Here is an 18,316-nt window from a genome sequence, read left to right as displayed (position 1 = left end):
TATCCTGCCACTGCCACCTTATATTTCGGGGAATTTTCTAAATGCAGGATGGCAGGGGGGAAACTCCGCCTGGCTGCCCCGAGCGTGCGATGCTACCTTGAGGACGTCTCAAACAAATTCTTTGTCTCTCACCTACATTCAAACCAGGTACCTAATTAAGCAGGTACCAGATAGCTACAGTAGGTGATGGGCAGGTTGCTTGCGTTTCATACACAGCGAATGTGAAGAGAAAGAAAGAAAGACTGCACAAGCGATTTAGACAACTGTATCTATTGTCAGCATTTATGACATCGATATTTCCCCCATTCTTCAATTTCACGTGTGTTTTGTTACCTTGCCGACCCTCTTGCCCTCCACAATGAGGGCCTTCATCTTGGAGAAGTAGTGGTAGTAGGAGACCACATAGGTGATGATGGACTTCTCGTCTGGGTTCTCTGTGTTCACATCTGCACAGGACACAAAGCCATGGACACAGAGAGCAGCTTTAGGTGGAGCCATGTTGAGAAATCATCAGTAACCACACCCACACCCACCAGAGTTAATTTAACACTTAGATCGTTTTGGAGAGCTGCCCCAGATCCAGACTGCCTCTGAGTGGTCAAACAACTGTCCAGTCAACACTCAACTTAAAGGATGGCTTTACCGATAATCAACCCACTTTGTGTCATTATAATCTTGGTAATATAAGCACATGGGCAGTGTTTACCTTCTCTCTCTGTTTTCCTTACAGAGAGCTCCCATTTCCTCCTCTGGCAAAACACTCCGTTGTGGCGCGTTTTACATCACAACGCGCCATAACGGAAGTTTCTGCAGGCAGAGAATTCTCCATGAGGAAAACAGAGAGAGAAGGTAAACACTGCCCATGTGCTTATATTACTGAGATTATAATGATACAAAGTGGGTTTATTATCGGTAAAGCCATCCTTTAACACTTAACGCTAATTGGCACATAGGAACACTTGAACATTTGCTGTGCAGCAGGTATTGAACCCCTAAAGCTGCCTTCACATGATAAGTGATCTTCTCTTCTCTCATCGCGAGGTAAAGCAGAGAAAGGTCAGCGCTAAGTAAGTCAAAGTTGAATCATTAGAAGTTTGAGCGCAGCGCACGGTGGCAAATTCGAGCACTGCATGACGCCAAGAGTAGTGCTGCTGCTTAGTTGGGAGGCACCGCTCTCCCCATAGGAAAACAACAGCACAGTGGGCGCAGAGCTGTTTTACCGCGGATCATGTGCGTGGGGGGCTTAACCCTAGCATACTTTTACTTTTACCTTTTACCTATTGAGCTACAAATGACCACTTCTAAAATACTCTCTAATTTGTTACTCATACCATTTAGTGACTTTGGGCAAATTGGACACTGCATTTCCAGCTAAAGGTTGGCTAACGGTTAAGTTTAGGCAAGTAAAACAACTTGGTTAAGGTTTAGGAAAGTCTTTGGTTTTGGTTAAATAAGAAAAACAGTAGAAAGGTACTTCATACAAGCTATGAATTGAACCCTGGTTGTCGGTATTGAAGGCATATTCATCCATCTCCCACCCCGACCACAACACCCTTCCTGTCCACTTCAATGTGACATCACATTTGTGTGAGATCCATTTGGATCATACGTTACGTGATGACATTTGACTCAAACTGACTGCAGTCAACCCCAAACCCGTTTGCCATCTCACCCTCGGGGTCCAGGAGTTTGGTGAGGCCGAGGTTGTGCTCAGCGATGTTGAAGGCTTGCTGGAGGTTGTGTGTGGCATTGGACCGCGTCAGCTTGTGGAACTCTATCAAGTCAGGCCTGGAGGGCAGAAAGGGATAGAACAGTTGTTCTGTATTTTCCTCCAAGTGTGTGTGTGTGTGTGTGTGTGTGTGTGTGTGTGTGTGTGTGTGTGTGTGTGTGTGTGTGTGTGTGTGTGTGTGTGTGTGTGTGTGTGTGTCTACCTGTGTCTGTGTATGAGGGCGTTGAAGGCCAGACCGTCTCTCCAGCAGGTGGTGAAGTTCTGGATGTTGACCTCAGGATACCTGCAGCAGAGCCAGGAGAGTTTTAATGCTGTTTCAGAGACTGTCAAAATGCTCATGCTGTGAGTTCACTGCAGGACAATAATCGATAATGTTGCATTGTACTTTTGTTGCCCAGCTCTGTGTAATCGTGCATTAAAAAAGATAATTGGGGGGGGGGGGGGGGCTATCAGCTATGAGCAGCTTCAATACAAAAGTTGCATTTACATACTGTATGTTCTTGAAGTGTTTGATTTGGAAATAAGCTTTTCCAAGAATTGCTGGTGCAAACAAACATTACTGTATATAGATTGAAAATATGCGTAAAATGAATGTTTAGCTGTCACATGTCTTCAGTCATTGCATGAAAAGCTTGGTCCCATTAGTCTGAGAGTGAACAAGTACAGATCCTGTACAGGCCCACGGCACATGTCCAATTCAACTAACCTAGCTGCAGCAGAACACAGATAGGATTACTGATAGATTTCTGCCCACTGGGCAGTTTTGGAACATCAACATGGAATACAGCAGCCTAACTTTGGTCATAACAGAGCTACTTCATAGAAACAAATTGGATTTATTGAACACATTGTATTCACATTGGGTTCACAATAGGAAATGGTTCAGAGTACTGTATGTGCATGGCATTTGAATGTGCGTTTGTTTAAAGTCGGCGGGCGTCCAGGTTGAGTGGAGTTTGCCGTGTTTAAGCACCATGATTGGCCCGAAGGTTCAAACACCGCCCAACCAGGAAACTAGAGGCCATCTCACGAAACGACGTCCTCACTAGTGTTCCTGACTGAATACATGACCTGAAGTGGACGTGTGATGCCCTCGGCTGTGCCGTGGGAAAAACACGTTTTGTAACTAAAAATGTAGACGGGGCAGTAGAGGCCTCAGAGTCTCAACAAGCAGAACCAACAATGCAATAATCAACTGGGACTTGGTGTGAAACTTTATTGATCCCCAGAGGGAAATTCATCACGTCGTCACCCCCCTCCCTCCACATGGAGGTCAGAGGTCAGCTACAGAGCAGCAGCTGGCAGGGAGTAAGTGCCTTGCTCAGGGACACTTCAGCATGGCGGAGTCTTACCCTGCAGTCTTCATTTGGCACCAGAGCAGCAGGGCATCCTTGGCAGAGCGGGTTTCTCTGTTGTCCTCCGTCTCTATCTTGATCACCTGGATCTGTGAAAACACACACACACACACACACACACACACGCACGCACACACACACACACACACACACACACACACACTCACACACACACACACACACACACACACACACACACACACACACACACACACACACACACACGCACACAAGTTCAACCTCTTCTTCTCTGGAGCATTAAGCTACATTTCCATTTCAGGTACTTAGCTGACTCTGATGCAGAGTTCTTACAATGAGTGAGCAGAGAGGAGATCAGTGTCTTGTTTAAAGGCTTTTCTCCTCCTTCCCATTTTCTCCCCAGTTGTACTTGGCCAATTCCCCCTGTTGTCCCGGTCATTGCTCCACCCCCTCTGCTGATCTAGGGAGAGCCATGGACTACTACTAGCACATGCTTCCTCCGATACATGTGCAGTCACCACCTGCTTCTTTTCATCTGACAGCGAGGTGTTTCAACGGCAGGACGTAGCGCATGGGAAGATCACGCTATTCCCCCCAGTTCCCCCGAACAGGCGCCCACACCGACCAGAGGAGGCGCTAGTGCAGCGACCTGGACTCATACAGTACCTCCACCGGCATCCCACCCGCAAACATGGCCAATTGTGGGAAACAACGCTCCTGTGTGTTGTTGTTTTTCTGGTGTGTGTATCCTCATGTCTCACCTGATGGAGGAGAGTATACATTTAACGGGTAACTTCCTCGTGTCCATTATAATAATACGGTATGTAATATGCAGACAGGTAAATCCATAAAGATATTTTTCACTGAACTGCCGGTGCCCTTTTGTAACCAAGCTCCCTTAAACCTGAATCGGGAGCGACAGCAACTGGACGTTTTTGAGCCATTTATCAATAATGTAACAGTTGACAACTGTCGGGGGGAGAACTTGTGGCGTGCATGTGCTATTTTAACAATGGGCTTATGAAATGACTTTTGGGAAAAAAAATCCATCATTTTGGAAATAAATTGTAATCCCAAATCTTTCCAAGTACCCCTAGGGGTACACGTACCCCTGGTTGGGAATCACTTGTATACTGTATGCATACTGTGGTACTATGTATTGATGATCTTTATTCATAACAACGGTAGCACTAAGACTACAAAGACTACGGTACATAGTTTCAGAAACACACATTTGCTTTGCTCTGAGCATCCCAGTTCTATAAACCCGAGAGTGTCTCTTCTGACATTTTACATTTGCCTTGTATCTATCTAGAGCGACCTCCAGGTCTACTGAGTGCAACAAACAAATAAGCTTTGTTCATTTCTAGATCATCAGCATTATTTACAGAGGTCACTTTGCCCTTCCCACGACCCTCCAGGGATCATGGCTGTAAGAGAGATGATGAGTAATAAGAGCTAAGGAGAGTGGCACGCTGTGTGCTGGTGCTCAATATGCAGAACAATGACATCTATGGGGCAGCGTAAGGGACAAATTTAAGACTACTGAGAAGCCGTCGGAGGCTATATCTTTGCCGAAGCCAGCTATGGATCTGGCCAATGATCTGTCAGCACCGGCAACTGAGGGACCGTCAGTGAGAAATGAGAAGCCGACTATTGATTTGTCTTACCTAGCAGTCCACTGGATCATCTATTGACTAGGCTGGTCATTAGCTTGTCTAAGCTGGCTACTAGCTTGGAGAGGCTAGCAACCTACTGGATCATCTATTGGCTAGGCTGGTCATTAGCTTGTCTAAGCTGGCTACTAGCTTGGAGAGGCTAGCAACCCACTGGATTAGTTATTGGATGGGCTGGTCATTCATTGGCTTTCCTAGGCTAGCTAGTCAGTAGATGTCACCAACAACTAGCAGCACAGCTGCTGAGCTGAGAATTTAGTTTTTATTTGAATTTCCTCATTTCACTGGGCTGATTTAAACTATCGTGTTTTATTCTGATTTACAATTAGTCATATTCCACCCATACATGTATTACATGGTCAATAAATACATATGAACTATTGTAAGTTGGCTCTGTATTTTTCTTGTATTTCTGTATTTCCAATAGATGATCCAGTGGGTTGCTAGCCTCTCCAAGCTAGTAGCCAGCTTAGACAAGCTAATGACCAGCCTAGCCAATAGATGATCCAGTGGGTTGCTAGCCTCTCCAAGCTAGTAGCCAGCTTAGACAAGCTAATGACCAGCCTAGTCAACAGATGATCCAGTGGACTGCTAGGTAAGACAAATCAATAGCCAGCCTAGACACGGTGGGGCACGGTGGCTCAGTGGTAGAGCTGTCGCCTCACAGTCAGAAGGTCCTGAGTTCGATTCTCGCCTGGGACACTGTGGGCGCTGTGGTTGTGTTCCCCCCCATATCTTCAGTGCCTACTGCCCAGGTGGGGTATCTCGTCGTAAGGGCCTTTCTGTCTGTGTGGAGTTTGCATGTTCTCCCCGTGCTCCCCCAGGGGGTTCCTCCGTATATAACCCCCCCACTAAAAACATGCAGAAGATCAGATCGTCATCGTCATCCGACCAGTGACGACAACATCCGAAGTTGGTCCCCGGGCGCTGTACGAGAAAGCGACCACTGCTCCTGGCCTGCCCCCTGGAGGAAAGGACAAGCCTGGATGGGTCAAATGCAGAGGACATATTTCACCGGCCACCATCAGCATGAGTGTGTGTAGTGGCCGCATGCATGTGTTGTAGTGTGTTGTGTGACGGGCTGCCGTCTGAAATAGTTTAAAATAGTTTAAAGACAAGCTAATGACCAGCCAAGCCAATAGATGATCCAGTGGACTGCTTGGTAAGACAAATCAGTAGTCGGCTTCTCATTTCTCAGTGACGGTCTCTCAGTTGCCGGTGCTGACAGATCATTGGCCAGATCCATAGCTGGCTTTGGCAAAGATATAGCTTCCGACGGCTTCTCAGTAGTCTTAAATTTGTCCCTTATGCTGCCCCATAGACATCATCAACTTGCTGCCTGATAATAGGTGACAGTGACAGCCATTCAACCAATCACATCACAGTGACATGATCCAAGGTAATTAGGGACATGATGACATCCTGGAAGCAGCTGCTACCCGCATCGTTAGGCACAATATTACGCACGCACACACATGCCGCAGGCGCACGCACATGCACACACAATCCGTACATACACACACAAGATGAACTTGTGCATGCACATACACAGACACACACACATCCACCGACAGACAGCATAATGAGGTTAAGGTTCAAATCCTGTCTCTCTTAAGTCTTGGACAATTTTGTAGATTGATTCTTTGTTTCAAAGCAAACTGGAGAAAAAGACTTAACGTCCATTGTTGTTCAACACTGATTTGTAGGCTATAGTGTAGATCCACACAGAGAGTTTGGGCTCAGTGGGAAATACAAGCCAGTAAAATGCTCACTGTACTCATAGATTTAAATCCAAATCATGAATTGACAAAATTTTAAGCATCTATTATGGATTTTGTCTGATGATGTACATTGTGTCAGCTAACATATTTGTACGGAAGCCCCCATTGAGGACATACTGTTTCTTCATACATTGGGATAAAACATTTTACAGAAAATGTTCTCATAATCTAATAATAAATGTGTTAACGACATAAATAACTTGATCTCTCAAGAAAACAAAGAAAATGATTCACCTCATCAATGTGCTTAATGAATTATACTTTGCACATTCAGTGTACAGTACAGTAACCTATATCTGAATCTATATGTCTAGACATGTGTCTCAATCTCAATTCAGATTCATCTTTAACCAGTGTAAACTGCATGTGAGCTGGCAGTGTGTTAGGTAAGCACACAGCCAACACGCGCATGCACGGACGCGCGCACACACACACACACACGCATGCACGCACGCACGCACGCGCACGCGCGCACACACACACACACACACACACACACACACACACACACACAATACAAGGACAGTCAGCCAACCAAATAGCACACAGTAATCAAAGTCACTGCAAATAATAACTGTAAGTACAGTAGGATTACCTCTTCATTTGTCTGTCATTCCCTTTCTCCCTTCTCTCTCTCTCCCTCCTTCTCTCTCTCTCTCTCTCTCTCTGTCTCTCTGTGACTCTCTCTCTCTCTCTCCCTGCCTGTGCAGCTACTGCAGTGGCTTGGCCCTACCTGCTGACTGGGCAAAGCAAACTCTCACTTTCACAACAGAGAGAGGGAGGATGGGAGGAAGGGAGGGGAAAGAGGTGGAGACGGAGAGAAAAAGTGCAAGGAAGGAAAGATCAGACCAGAAGGCACTCGGACAGCAGAAACCTTTGCCAACGCGGAACATTTGTCCAACTTGCTGTTACACCCAAAGGCATCATTCTTACCACTTAATTTTTTTTTATGTTAAACTGATTAATTGATATTGCAAACATACTGTTAGGATTTAGAATCAAGTCTCCTTCTAACCTAACTGTTAGTTCCATAGTTATGGTAAAACAACCTGATTATTATTGTTTAATGGCAGTAATCCCGTATCCAAATCACTGCCAAAATGTAATCAATTGTTCTTTGGTCCGAGGCCTATCTGTCCACCAGATTTCATGGAAATCCGTTGATAAGTTGTTGAGATATCCTGCTGACAGACAGAAAAACAGACAGACAGACAGACAGACAGACACTAACACCCCATTTACACCTGGTTTTTAAATGCAACCTGTATCTGGATAAGTTATCTGGATAATCGTCACATTTAAAAACCAGGTGTAAATGTGGTGAAAGCGATCTGAACACAATGTGAGCAAGACTACCTCCAGATGTGGTCAGGAAGTTCTGATCGCATCCTGATCACGATGCGTTTACACCTTGCATTAACATGCGTTTTTCCTTATCCAGATAACCTCCAGATAAGCTATACTGAACATCAAATACTAAAGAGGACTCCCCCCCCATGAAAATCATAATGTTTTGCAAATGATTTGGCGCTCCACTTGCAATATCTTCGCGGCCCACCAGTGGCCCCCCGGCCAACAGGTTGGGAATGGCTGCCATAGACGTTTTGTAAAATCCATATAAAAAGAGTTTTACTTTGAACCTGTGGAGCCAGCTGAACTGTCTTGCATGATAACTAGTATGTTACTCGGATAAAATGCTAAAGATGACTTTTCCAAGAGAGCTAGCTAGCAATAACTAACATGTTACTCTATTCTGGATTGTAAATAACCAATTGCGCCTATATTAGTCTATGCCTTTGCCATTGCTATGACTAATTTAGAATTCAAAGTAGCATAATGTGATATCATATTGTGCAGAGTGGAATGTAGTGATTCCAGATTTTTTGTACTTCAACATGTACTTTGTAATTTATTTATTGTATTGTTTGTCCAGTATGTCGACCTCCCTGGGACTGCAGATGGAAATGAGCAAATAGCTATAATCTGGTGCAAAGCATCTTTTCTCTTCTCAGAGATTTATGTTTTCTTTTGCACATGGTCCCTGACAAATAAACTTCATAATCAAAATTAATGGCACAGCATTTATTGTCCTGAGGGAAATTCAGTTTGCAAGGACAGCAGTGGACAATACAACATCCTTATACATTTCACAGTTAAATTATCAGCCCGGTGAACCTTGCAGATTCAGAAGATTGTCGCCATTGCCTGCAAACCAACTTGCTAAACAACAGCCTTATTCCTGCTTTATTCCACTAATCATACTAGGCTTCAACAAAGGAATGGCTACTTCTGCTAGCAGTGCTGTTACAGTAAATGTGCCTTGTGGTGGGTAGCTCAGCCATAGCATGACAATACTGCGTCCCCAGAGACGACTATTAGGCGACTCTGCGCCGTGAATGTTGCAGAAGGGCCTGAATAATGCTACACAAGCGTTTGGCGCCTGAGGCCACGCTGCAGCACCGGAGCGTAATGAAGAAGTGCCGTGGGCTGCTGCTGTACTTACATGGCAGACATAGATCCTGTATCACTGCTGCTAAGGCCTGGAGAGAGAGAGAGAGAGAGAGGGAGAGAGAGAGAGAGAGAGAGAGAGAGAGAGTGTGTGTGTGTGTGTGTGTGCGTGTGTGTGTGTGTGTGTGTGTGTGTGTGTGTGTGTGCGCGTGTGACTGTGTGATAGTATGTTTGTGTATATCAGAATATGATTATGTGCAGGCCTGAGAGAGAGAAATCAACAGACAGACAGACAGACAGATAGAGATACAATAGATAGATAGATAGATAGATAGATAGATAGATAGATAGATAGATAGATAGATAGATAGATAGATAGGTAAGACTGTGAAAGAGCAGTGCGTACAAGAGAGCGAGTGCAGGTAGGAGGACGTGACACAGCAGAGTTTCTGCATGTGTGTGTGTGTGCCTGTGAGTGTGTGTGTGCGTGTGTGTGTGTGTGTGTGTGTGTGTGTGTCTGTCCTTGCTGAAGATCAGACTAGAAAAGCAACCGCCACCGCTAGGCCGCTGAGCCCCGAGTGACATTCAATCTTTATCCACCGAACACTGCATTGGCCGTCGCACTCTGATGATGCGGCAGCTGTGACAGCCTCCCCAGTCACAACCGCTGAGCTCATCAGCTGCCAATTAGCAAATGATGCACCAAGACAATACTTCTATATCTGATGTCAGATCAATACCAGAGCAAAACATGGTATTGGTATGAAAGAATTTCCCCATTGCTGATAATGAAAACTGATACCAAAAGCCATGCGCAACATTTCAGAAATGAGCAAAGAGTTTACTACCAAAAAAGTCGGGTCTAGAGACAATTCCTTTAACGTGAAAGACAAAATCTCACGGGAGACAAAACAAAGAAAACAAATTTGGAGCAAAAGCACCAGTTCAGTTTTCAGTGACATCATCGCTGGTGTTTCTCATTTGATAAACATAAGAAATCACTGCTGTTGTGTACTGAATAGGGATGTTCATTTTGAAAAAATTTCATAATCGAAAATCGGGAAAAGTAACGATCAATTATCGATTATCGATCATATTAATAATAATATTTTATTTTTATTTATTTTTACAAAATGAATGCCTATGGCAGAAAATACGAAAGACAACGTGTTCTCCTCAATGAACTCTTTATTTCAATGTGTCTCCTCTCCAACACTCTGCTGTCCCTGGCGCATGCCAGTGTGAATTCCCCATGTTTAAAACAGTTTTGTTGGCACAAAGGCCCGTGCCCAGCCAGAAAACTAGAGACTATATGAAGCTCCACCTCACGTTAGTCGGCTGTGCAATGGAGTGGGGCGAGGAGGAACGAATTCCACCCAAACTTGGTCCATTTTTTATTTTTTTTTATTTTTTTTATAATAACAATAATCGATAAAAATTCCACATGATCGATTCAATTCCTTAACGATCAATTATCGATTTTCGATAATTGATGAACATCCCTAGTACTGAATGTGTGTTCTTAAACTACAACGACCATCATTCATCACATCTATGACACAGGACACGGTGTCAGTCAACAGACGGCGCTCATCTGTTCCTCCTGAACAGGTAAAGTTTGAAATGTAGTCTACACAACATGACGAAAAAGTAACCACTTTCTAATTAATTTGCTGTAATGTACTTGTTTCAGTAAAGCAGCAATAATTAGATGGGAGCAGGGTTTGAATTTATCAACTGCCAACTGTCAAATGCTGTTAAATTTGGTCTTCGGCAAACAAATCAAGTAGAGTCACAACCACACTGGCCACTTTGTGTGATGACATTTGAAAGCCTCTCTTACAGTCTTTGATCTCGGACTGTTCTCAAAGTAATTTCTAAGGAGAAATACATACAGTATTTCCACTAAAAATGTATATTCATAATTTTTGACAGGTAAATATTTAGAGTTTACAAGCCCTTGGGGCAGGTAAGTCAAAAAACGGATTTTGAACACTGGATGGAAGTATAGCCAATCAGTCAGCTAATGTTGTATTAGCAAATTAGCTCATGCTAGCCTCATTGGCTAGATTGGAAGACATCAGGCATGAAGTCAAAGTGTTTTAACACGTGGCCATGACTCAACTAGAAATGACAGTCCAGACGTCCCAGTATCAGGGACAACCACTAGGGTGCTGATCTAGTGTAGAACATTCTCCGAAGACTTTCCCTAATGCTGATTTATCCGTGCGTGTGCGTGTGTGTTTACCTGGAAGCGTAAGATGATGGTCCACATGAGGCCCAGGGTAAGGCGGTGGTTTCCGTCAACAATGTCATGGGAGCCCACATTCTCCAGGTGGACCCTCTGCTCCTTGAGGAACTGGAGAGCCTTGTCAACGTTCTCCAGACAGTGGATCCGCATGCGGCCCCGTGTTGGCCTCGGCTGGTGAGAGAGAGGAATACTTTATTTAACACTCAGTCGTTTGAATGGCTCTGACAGATTTTAGCCTTTACTATTCCAGGGTTTCCTTGAAAAAGAGGTTTCAATCTCAATGGGACTCACCTGGTTAAATAAAGGAGAAATAAGAAAAATAATAAATAAACTATTAAAAGTGCTATTTATAAGATTTAAACATCAATAAATCATTACCATGTTAATTTTGAGACATTAGTATTACTGTAAACAAGTGCAAATTTGCTATATGCGAGGCAGCATGTGGGGTACTGATGACATCACTGATGACGTCATCCGTCATCTGGCTGCCTGGCAAAGATAATTGCCAGGCAAGTGGCTGCTGGCCACTGATGATGTCATTTGTCCTCAGGGTTGTGAGCAGTGTTGGGCAAGTTACTTTTAATTAGTAACTTAGTTACAGTTACTAGTTACTGCTCTGAAAAGTAACTCAGTTACTTTAAGTTACTCGTTACTTTCCAGGTAACTTAGTTACTAGGAAAGTAACTTTTGAGTTACTTTTTTTTAACTCTCAATTCTCTTATTAATGCACACACATTATTTTGGGGTTGCTGTAGCACAGTGTGGGACAAGACAACATTGAGGCATATTTATTATTGCCTTCAAAAAGTAGCCAGTACACTTTTGGCACTGTATAATTAACAACTGTATCAGTAGTCTATAATATCCTGGCTGAACAACATAAACACTGTGGTTACCGTTTGTAAAAGCGGAGTGATAGTGAGCAGCAGAGCCCAGCACTGCCTGCAGATAGGGACAGAGCAGAGCCCCAAAGCAGCCGCTCGTCGCGGCTGCCTTTAATAGCAGTTCATCTCCAAAAGGCAGCAGACTTGCAGGCATTTTTCCCCATTTCATGACCAAACAACACGAAACACACCGTGAACACCCTCCAACGCGAGGGGAATCTGTAAGTGAGAGACGAGTGCTGTGCTTGCCTGGTGCAGCAGGGCACTGGTGACAGACAGCCTGAGAGGAGCGAGGAGGAGAGGGCTCCATGCTGCTGACTCGCCGAGCTGCCCGAGCGGTGTGAAGTGAACAACACCGCTACCGTACACAACACAGCTCGCGCAAAATGACCCGTTTCACTATCAGAATTTGGTCCAGTAACATTAGAAAGAATAAAGTGCCGCACGATTAGCCTACTTCCTCATCAGACCGCCGTCAGACTCGCATTTTCCTCTCTACCCTCGCTGCTGTAGGTCCCGCACAGAATCGTGGAGTAACGAGTAACAAGCCTGTTTAAACCGCAATAATTGTAAGTACGTTACGTTACTGATGAAGTAATTCGTTACAGTACTCGTTACCACAAAAAGTAACTTAGTTACTGTAACGCGTTACTTAATAACGCGTTAGTCCCAACACTGGTTGTGAGTGATGTCATCAGTGATGTCACTCAAGCATTTTGAGGGTTGTCAGCCAGTCAGCCTTCCTTCCATCAGATAGAGCCAGATGTAGGTTGGCAGGCAGCTGCCTGGCAACAAACAAGACCAGGCTGTCATCCTCTCTCAGCCTCTACTCTGCATCCTCCATTGTGTCTCCACCCAGTGGATCTGGAGGGAAATCTGCTGGAGCCTTTATGACACAAAATGGGAAGAGGCTGTGTTCAAATGAAGCTAATAAAGCTAAAAGAGTTTCTGATCTGCAGCACATGGTGGAAGACAGCGTTGTAGTCAAGTCACTATATCTCGAGTTGAAGTTAAGACTTGAGTCCCCGGTTCGAGTCCGAGTCGAGTCCAAGCTGTCCTGTACCCATCAGCAGCTCTCCACTGCCCTGTACCCACCAGCAGCTGTCCTGTACCCACCAGCAGCTGTCCTGTACCCACCAGCAGCTGTCCTGTACCCACCAGCAGCTCTCCACTGTCCTGTACCCACCAGCAGCTCTCCACTGTCCTGTACCCACCAGCAGCTGTCCTGTACCCACCAGCAGCTGTCCTGTACCCACCAGCAGCTGTCCTGTACCCACCAGCAGCTCTCCACTGTCCTGTACCCACCAGCAGCTCTCCACTGTCCTGTACCCACCAGCAGCTCTCCACTGTCCTGTACCCACCAGCAGCTCTCCACTGTCCTGTACCCATCAGCAGCTCTCCACTGCCCTGTACCCACCAGCAGCTCTCCACTGTCCTGTACCCACCAGCAGCTCTCCACTGTCCTGTACCCATCAGCAGCTCTCCACTGCCCTGTACCCACCAGCAGCTCTCCACTGTCCTGTACCCACCAGCAGCTCTCCACTGTCCTGTACCCACCAGCAGCTCTCCACTGAGGACCTCCAGCAGCCTGGTGAGCATGTATCCATCCCTCAGGTCATTGTAGAGGTCGGCGATGCGACAGGACACCCGGGCCAGGTGGGAGTTCACCCACTTGGTGAAGGTCTTCTTCTGCACCGCATCTCGCTCCTCTGGAGCACAAGAAGACAATAAACTTTACAACAAAATGAGTAAATGCCCACACGGATTTAGTTCAGTTTAAGTTTTAAATAATCCTACAACAGTGGTACATTGAAAGATAGCTTTAATGGGCTTGTCATGTTTGTAAAAATATGACAGAAGATGTGTGGAAAAAAACAAAACAAAAAACATTTATATCTCTAAAATGAGAGCGCAACCATAGCCTTTAAATGACAATAGAAGAGAATAGAAATGGCAGGATTTTGGAGGAGTTTGGGGGCCTAATGTTTCATTTCCACCACATATAACAGCACAATATGGCTCTACTCTTACTGGCCTTACTCGTCTCGACCTGATAGACTTTGATTCCACTGCAAGTTTACTTGTCTCCGCCCACAACTGGTTGTCATAGCGACCGCATATCCACCCTTCGCCCATAGCGATCGCATATCTTCCCTCCGTCGTGTATAACGTTAAATGAACACACAGACATTTTAACAAACTGTAGATGGAAAATGAATGGCAGATGAAATCCCTTGGTTGTATGTTGAATGCAGGAGAGGACGTGACTTTAGCCGGCATAACTTTGGTGTTCAGTCAGTAGTCACTGTGACCATATACCCAGAAGTCGGCTATAATGTATAACGTTAAAACTGTATAACGTTTAACGTTTAAAACGGAACTTTTAAACTGGTTATGAAATACTGGTGCCTCTATATGACCTACATGGGCAAAATGATCGGCCATCGGCCAGGAGAATGGATATCAATTTGTTGTTATTTACATGGATGCGCTGCACGGGGGACGGGGGTTACTACACTATGGGGAGAAGAGGAGTCACCACCCGGCAACTCACCAGGAAAGGCCACAGCTCCGCTAAACCCCCGCCTCCGGCCTAGCAGAGCCTTACGTAACACACAACTACAAGGGGTTCCCGAGCCACGGACTTCTCTCTCTCAAAACAATTGAAAACCACCGTCATGTTAAGGCTGAGCAAGGAGATCGATTTTATTTCACCAGAGCCGAAGGCATCAACACAAAAGACTGATGGAAATAACAGAAGAGAAGGTAAGTCCCACTAAACTGGTATCCAGCATTGACAGACAGTTGTGTTGTCTTGTACGATCCTGCTATTATTGTTTCAATAAAGTTATCAATCAATCAATCAATCAATCCAGTAAACACGATTCTGCCTGACCAATCAGTCGTCTGCAGTGTTTTCACGTCACCGTATGGTATCGGGTCCACAGCTCCTGGAAACCTCAACAAAGCAGGGACTAAAACTAGCACGACTCAACCCCGACTCAACCCAGGCTGTCCCTGTTTTTGACTGGTGGAATGAGACAAAAAAGCGTGTCGAGCCGGGTGGGGCCGTGCTAATACCAGCGGTGAAATGGGTCATAAGCGAATTCCAGCCATCCATCAATAAATACAATTATAAATATTAGCGTTAGTTCCTTACATTATTTAGAACACAATGATAGTTTGATCAAAAAGCCTTGAAACAGTCATGGAAGGATACTTTGAAAGATGAGATATTTCAATGCTAAACCTCAAAACAACAGCAAATTGATAATGGCTTGGATTTTCTAGTGATAACACTGCTATGGTCTTGATGCAGGTGTCTTTGTGTGTCTATATTTCTGTGAGTGTCTATGTGAGTGTGCATGCTTGCGTGGGTGCATGTGTGTGACCTCTGACCTGCCAGGGCCTTGATGCGGGAGCATTCAAACAGCTTGGCGCTGGTGCACTCCGTCTCCCAGAGGCCTGAGCTGATTGGCCGGTTGTTGTTGTTGAGCTGGCGCTGGGCTTCGGCGTTGTCCAGGTCTGGGGAGGCATTGGCCATCGCGCCCGACACCCTGCAACACACACACACACACACACACACACACACACACACACACACACACACGCACGCACGAACGCATACATACACACACACACACACACACACACACACACACACACACACACACACGTATAACAGCTCAGACAGGCATACAGTCAGGTACTGTACATGGCATTTTCTGGCATGACAATTTAAAGATAATGAATATCGGCACAAGCTTCAATCCAAAATATATCATCATCGGCTTTGGTTGAACTTAATTCGCTGCGCCGCTCACATACACAAACACACATAGAGGTCAGAGACACACACACACACACACACACACACACACACACACACACACACACACACAAACGTACACATGTACAACTGTACTCCACCGGGACGCACTGAACGACAAACACACATTCAAACGCCAAGCACAGACAGTAGGGGTGGGGGAAAAAATCGATACACCACAGTATCGCGATATTTTGCCTGACGATATTGTATCGATATTTGGACGCCAAGTATCGATATTGCAAAAAAAAAAAAAAAAAAAAAAAAAAAAAATTGCAGGCCATGCCAGGCCACCGGGCTACTATAAACTTTAGTTCCAAGGCCAGCAGTAAACAAACGGTAGCATATTTTCATTTTGTTTTAACAGTAACAGTTTTGTCATAACAGTAATTTACAAATTCCCCAGTTACTGAATGGGCTGCACAAGATGTTTTGTGTAAGTGAAGTGAAGTTGCAAAAACTACATAAGTACAGTAGTCCACACACACATCCAGTTAAGGTGGACTGTAAGTAGACTGTAACAAACAGTTCAGTTTGTCAGGTGCATGCAACTATGACATGACTTTATGAAAGTTGTTGGTATGTCTACTTGACAATGTTGCTGCAATAAAATGGTTGAAGTCAGATGTACAGACTGAAAAATTGTTCTTATATAAATCAGATGATGACAAAGTTTTCCTTTGGGGACATCATTTGCAGTTGAAAATGTAAGAAATCGCAATATATCGAAATATCGCAATATTCAATATATCGCAATATCGATATATCGCAATATCGAAAATATCGCAGTATCGCAATACTATCGTATCGTGACCCAAGTATCGTTTCAGTATCGTATCGTGGGCATCTGGTGATTCCCACCCCTAACAGACAGTACTCGCCGTGGAACTGAGAGCTTGTGCTGTGAAAATGTCAAGAAAGAAGAAACGACACATTCTTTCTATTGTCAACCTAGTGTGCGTATATAAACGTGTTCAAGTCAATTCAACTTGTTTGTTTCTACGAAGTAGCAGCGTGACGACTCCACCTGAATAAATTAACTTTTGGTGGCAATTTCAAATATATCCATCACACTCGGCGACTACTGGATGGCTGCGTTGGAGAGCAGTTAAATGAGAAATCAGGACAGCTGAGAAACACACAAACAGAAGGGAAAAAAACATATTGAGTCAACGAATATCTTCTCTTGTGATGATTTTATTAACCAGTGGGAACAATTCCACGGTATGGAAATTATTATTATTAAATTATGGAATGTAGATCCACCTGCAATGTGTGTATATGCATAATACACACATGTACATGCATGTAACACAGACACATGCAAGCACACACACACACACACACACACACACACACACACCCGCACACACACACACACACACACATGCACAGAAGGAGAGCGAGACAGGTGCCCTCACATCTAAACACTTCCCCACAGGTGGATGGGTTTTCACACTGCGTAATTAAACTCTCAGTGACTTCACACGTCTGCTCATCTGACACTTTATAACCCTTTTAGCCAAGCAAGTCGCCTTCAGTCTGTTCGCCCTCACGGCTCAAAACCAAAATAATCACCACTGTAATATTCTCATATTTTAAGAGGCACATTTGTTTCGCAGCAAAAACAAAACAATACTGTAGTTTATTAGTAAAGTACTTTCCCATGCTCGTTTGGCATCAGGGGAATAATAGAATCTCACTGATGATTCAGACTGAGTGGTAGGAGATTAAACAAATATATACATTTGGTCCTCTCCTCTCTCCTGTCTCTCCCAATGAAAACCAGACTATTAAAAAAAAAAAGCCTTTAAATCCCACAGGAGACGATGAAAGGTAGAAAAAGAATGCTCCAAAACATCAAAATGATAATGGGAAGATTAGGAATCAGTCCCAATGTTTTACATTTCATACTTAAATACAGAAGGGACATGACTGAAAAAAGATGGGTCAGATTAATCTTTTTGATGGCGGGCCGAGTGGTAAATTTAGATGGTGGTAAATGTCATGGTGTCTTTTGGTCGCGAACGTGTTTCAAGCCCAAGTTCCCTGATGTGCCGGTCTGATGTATAATATTCCTATAGTATTCCTATAATCGCATAATACTACTATAATACGCCGCCCTATTATCTTACTTAATAGGGTCATCAGTGATGTCACTCGAGAATTGTGATGTCATCAGTGAGTGATGTCATCAGTGATGATGTCATCACTGATGTCACTCGAGCAATTGTGATGTCATCAGTGATCAGTTATGCATAGACATTATGACATCAGTGACATCATCAGTGATGTCATAAATAACTGATGATATCACAATGACAACGTCCAGCAAACTAATTATCAACTAATGATTTTGGCGACGCATTAGACGGCAAGAC

General features: G+C 44.4%; 1 protein-coding gene across 1 annotated transcript in view; it reads right to left on the bottom strand.

The window, feature by feature from the left end:
* sptbn4b (spectrin, beta, non-erythrocytic 4b) overlaps positions 1-15,650 on the bottom strand; it is a gene marked incomplete at both ends in the record, with an annotated part of 110,448 nt that extends 94,798 nt beyond the window's left edge. Inside the window, 7 exons of the mRNA XM_083636347.1 lie at positions 334-446; positions 1,673-1,788; positions 1,932-2,012; positions 3,082-3,173; positions 11,217-11,390; positions 13,664-13,815; positions 15,506-15,650. Coding sequence (XP_083492473.1) covers positions 334-446; positions 1,673-1,788; positions 1,932-2,012; positions 3,082-3,173; positions 11,217-11,390; positions 13,664-13,815; positions 15,506-15,650 — 873 coding nt within the window. The remainder of the gene's footprint in view (positions 1-333; positions 447-1,672; positions 1,789-1,931; positions 2,013-3,081; positions 3,174-11,216; positions 11,391-13,663; positions 13,816-15,505) is intronic.
* Between the last annotated feature and the right edge of the window lie 2,666 nt (positions 15,651-18,316).

This window comes from Poromitra crassiceps (genome assembly GCF_964638095.1).
Source record: "Poromitra crassiceps genome assembly, chromosome: 5".
Taxonomy (NCBI): domain Eukaryota; kingdom Metazoa; phylum Chordata; class Actinopteri; order Beryciformes; family Melamphaidae; genus Poromitra; species Poromitra crassiceps.
The sequence above is the reverse complement of the archived record's forward strand: the minus strand, read 5'-3'. Positions and strand labels throughout refer to the sequence as shown.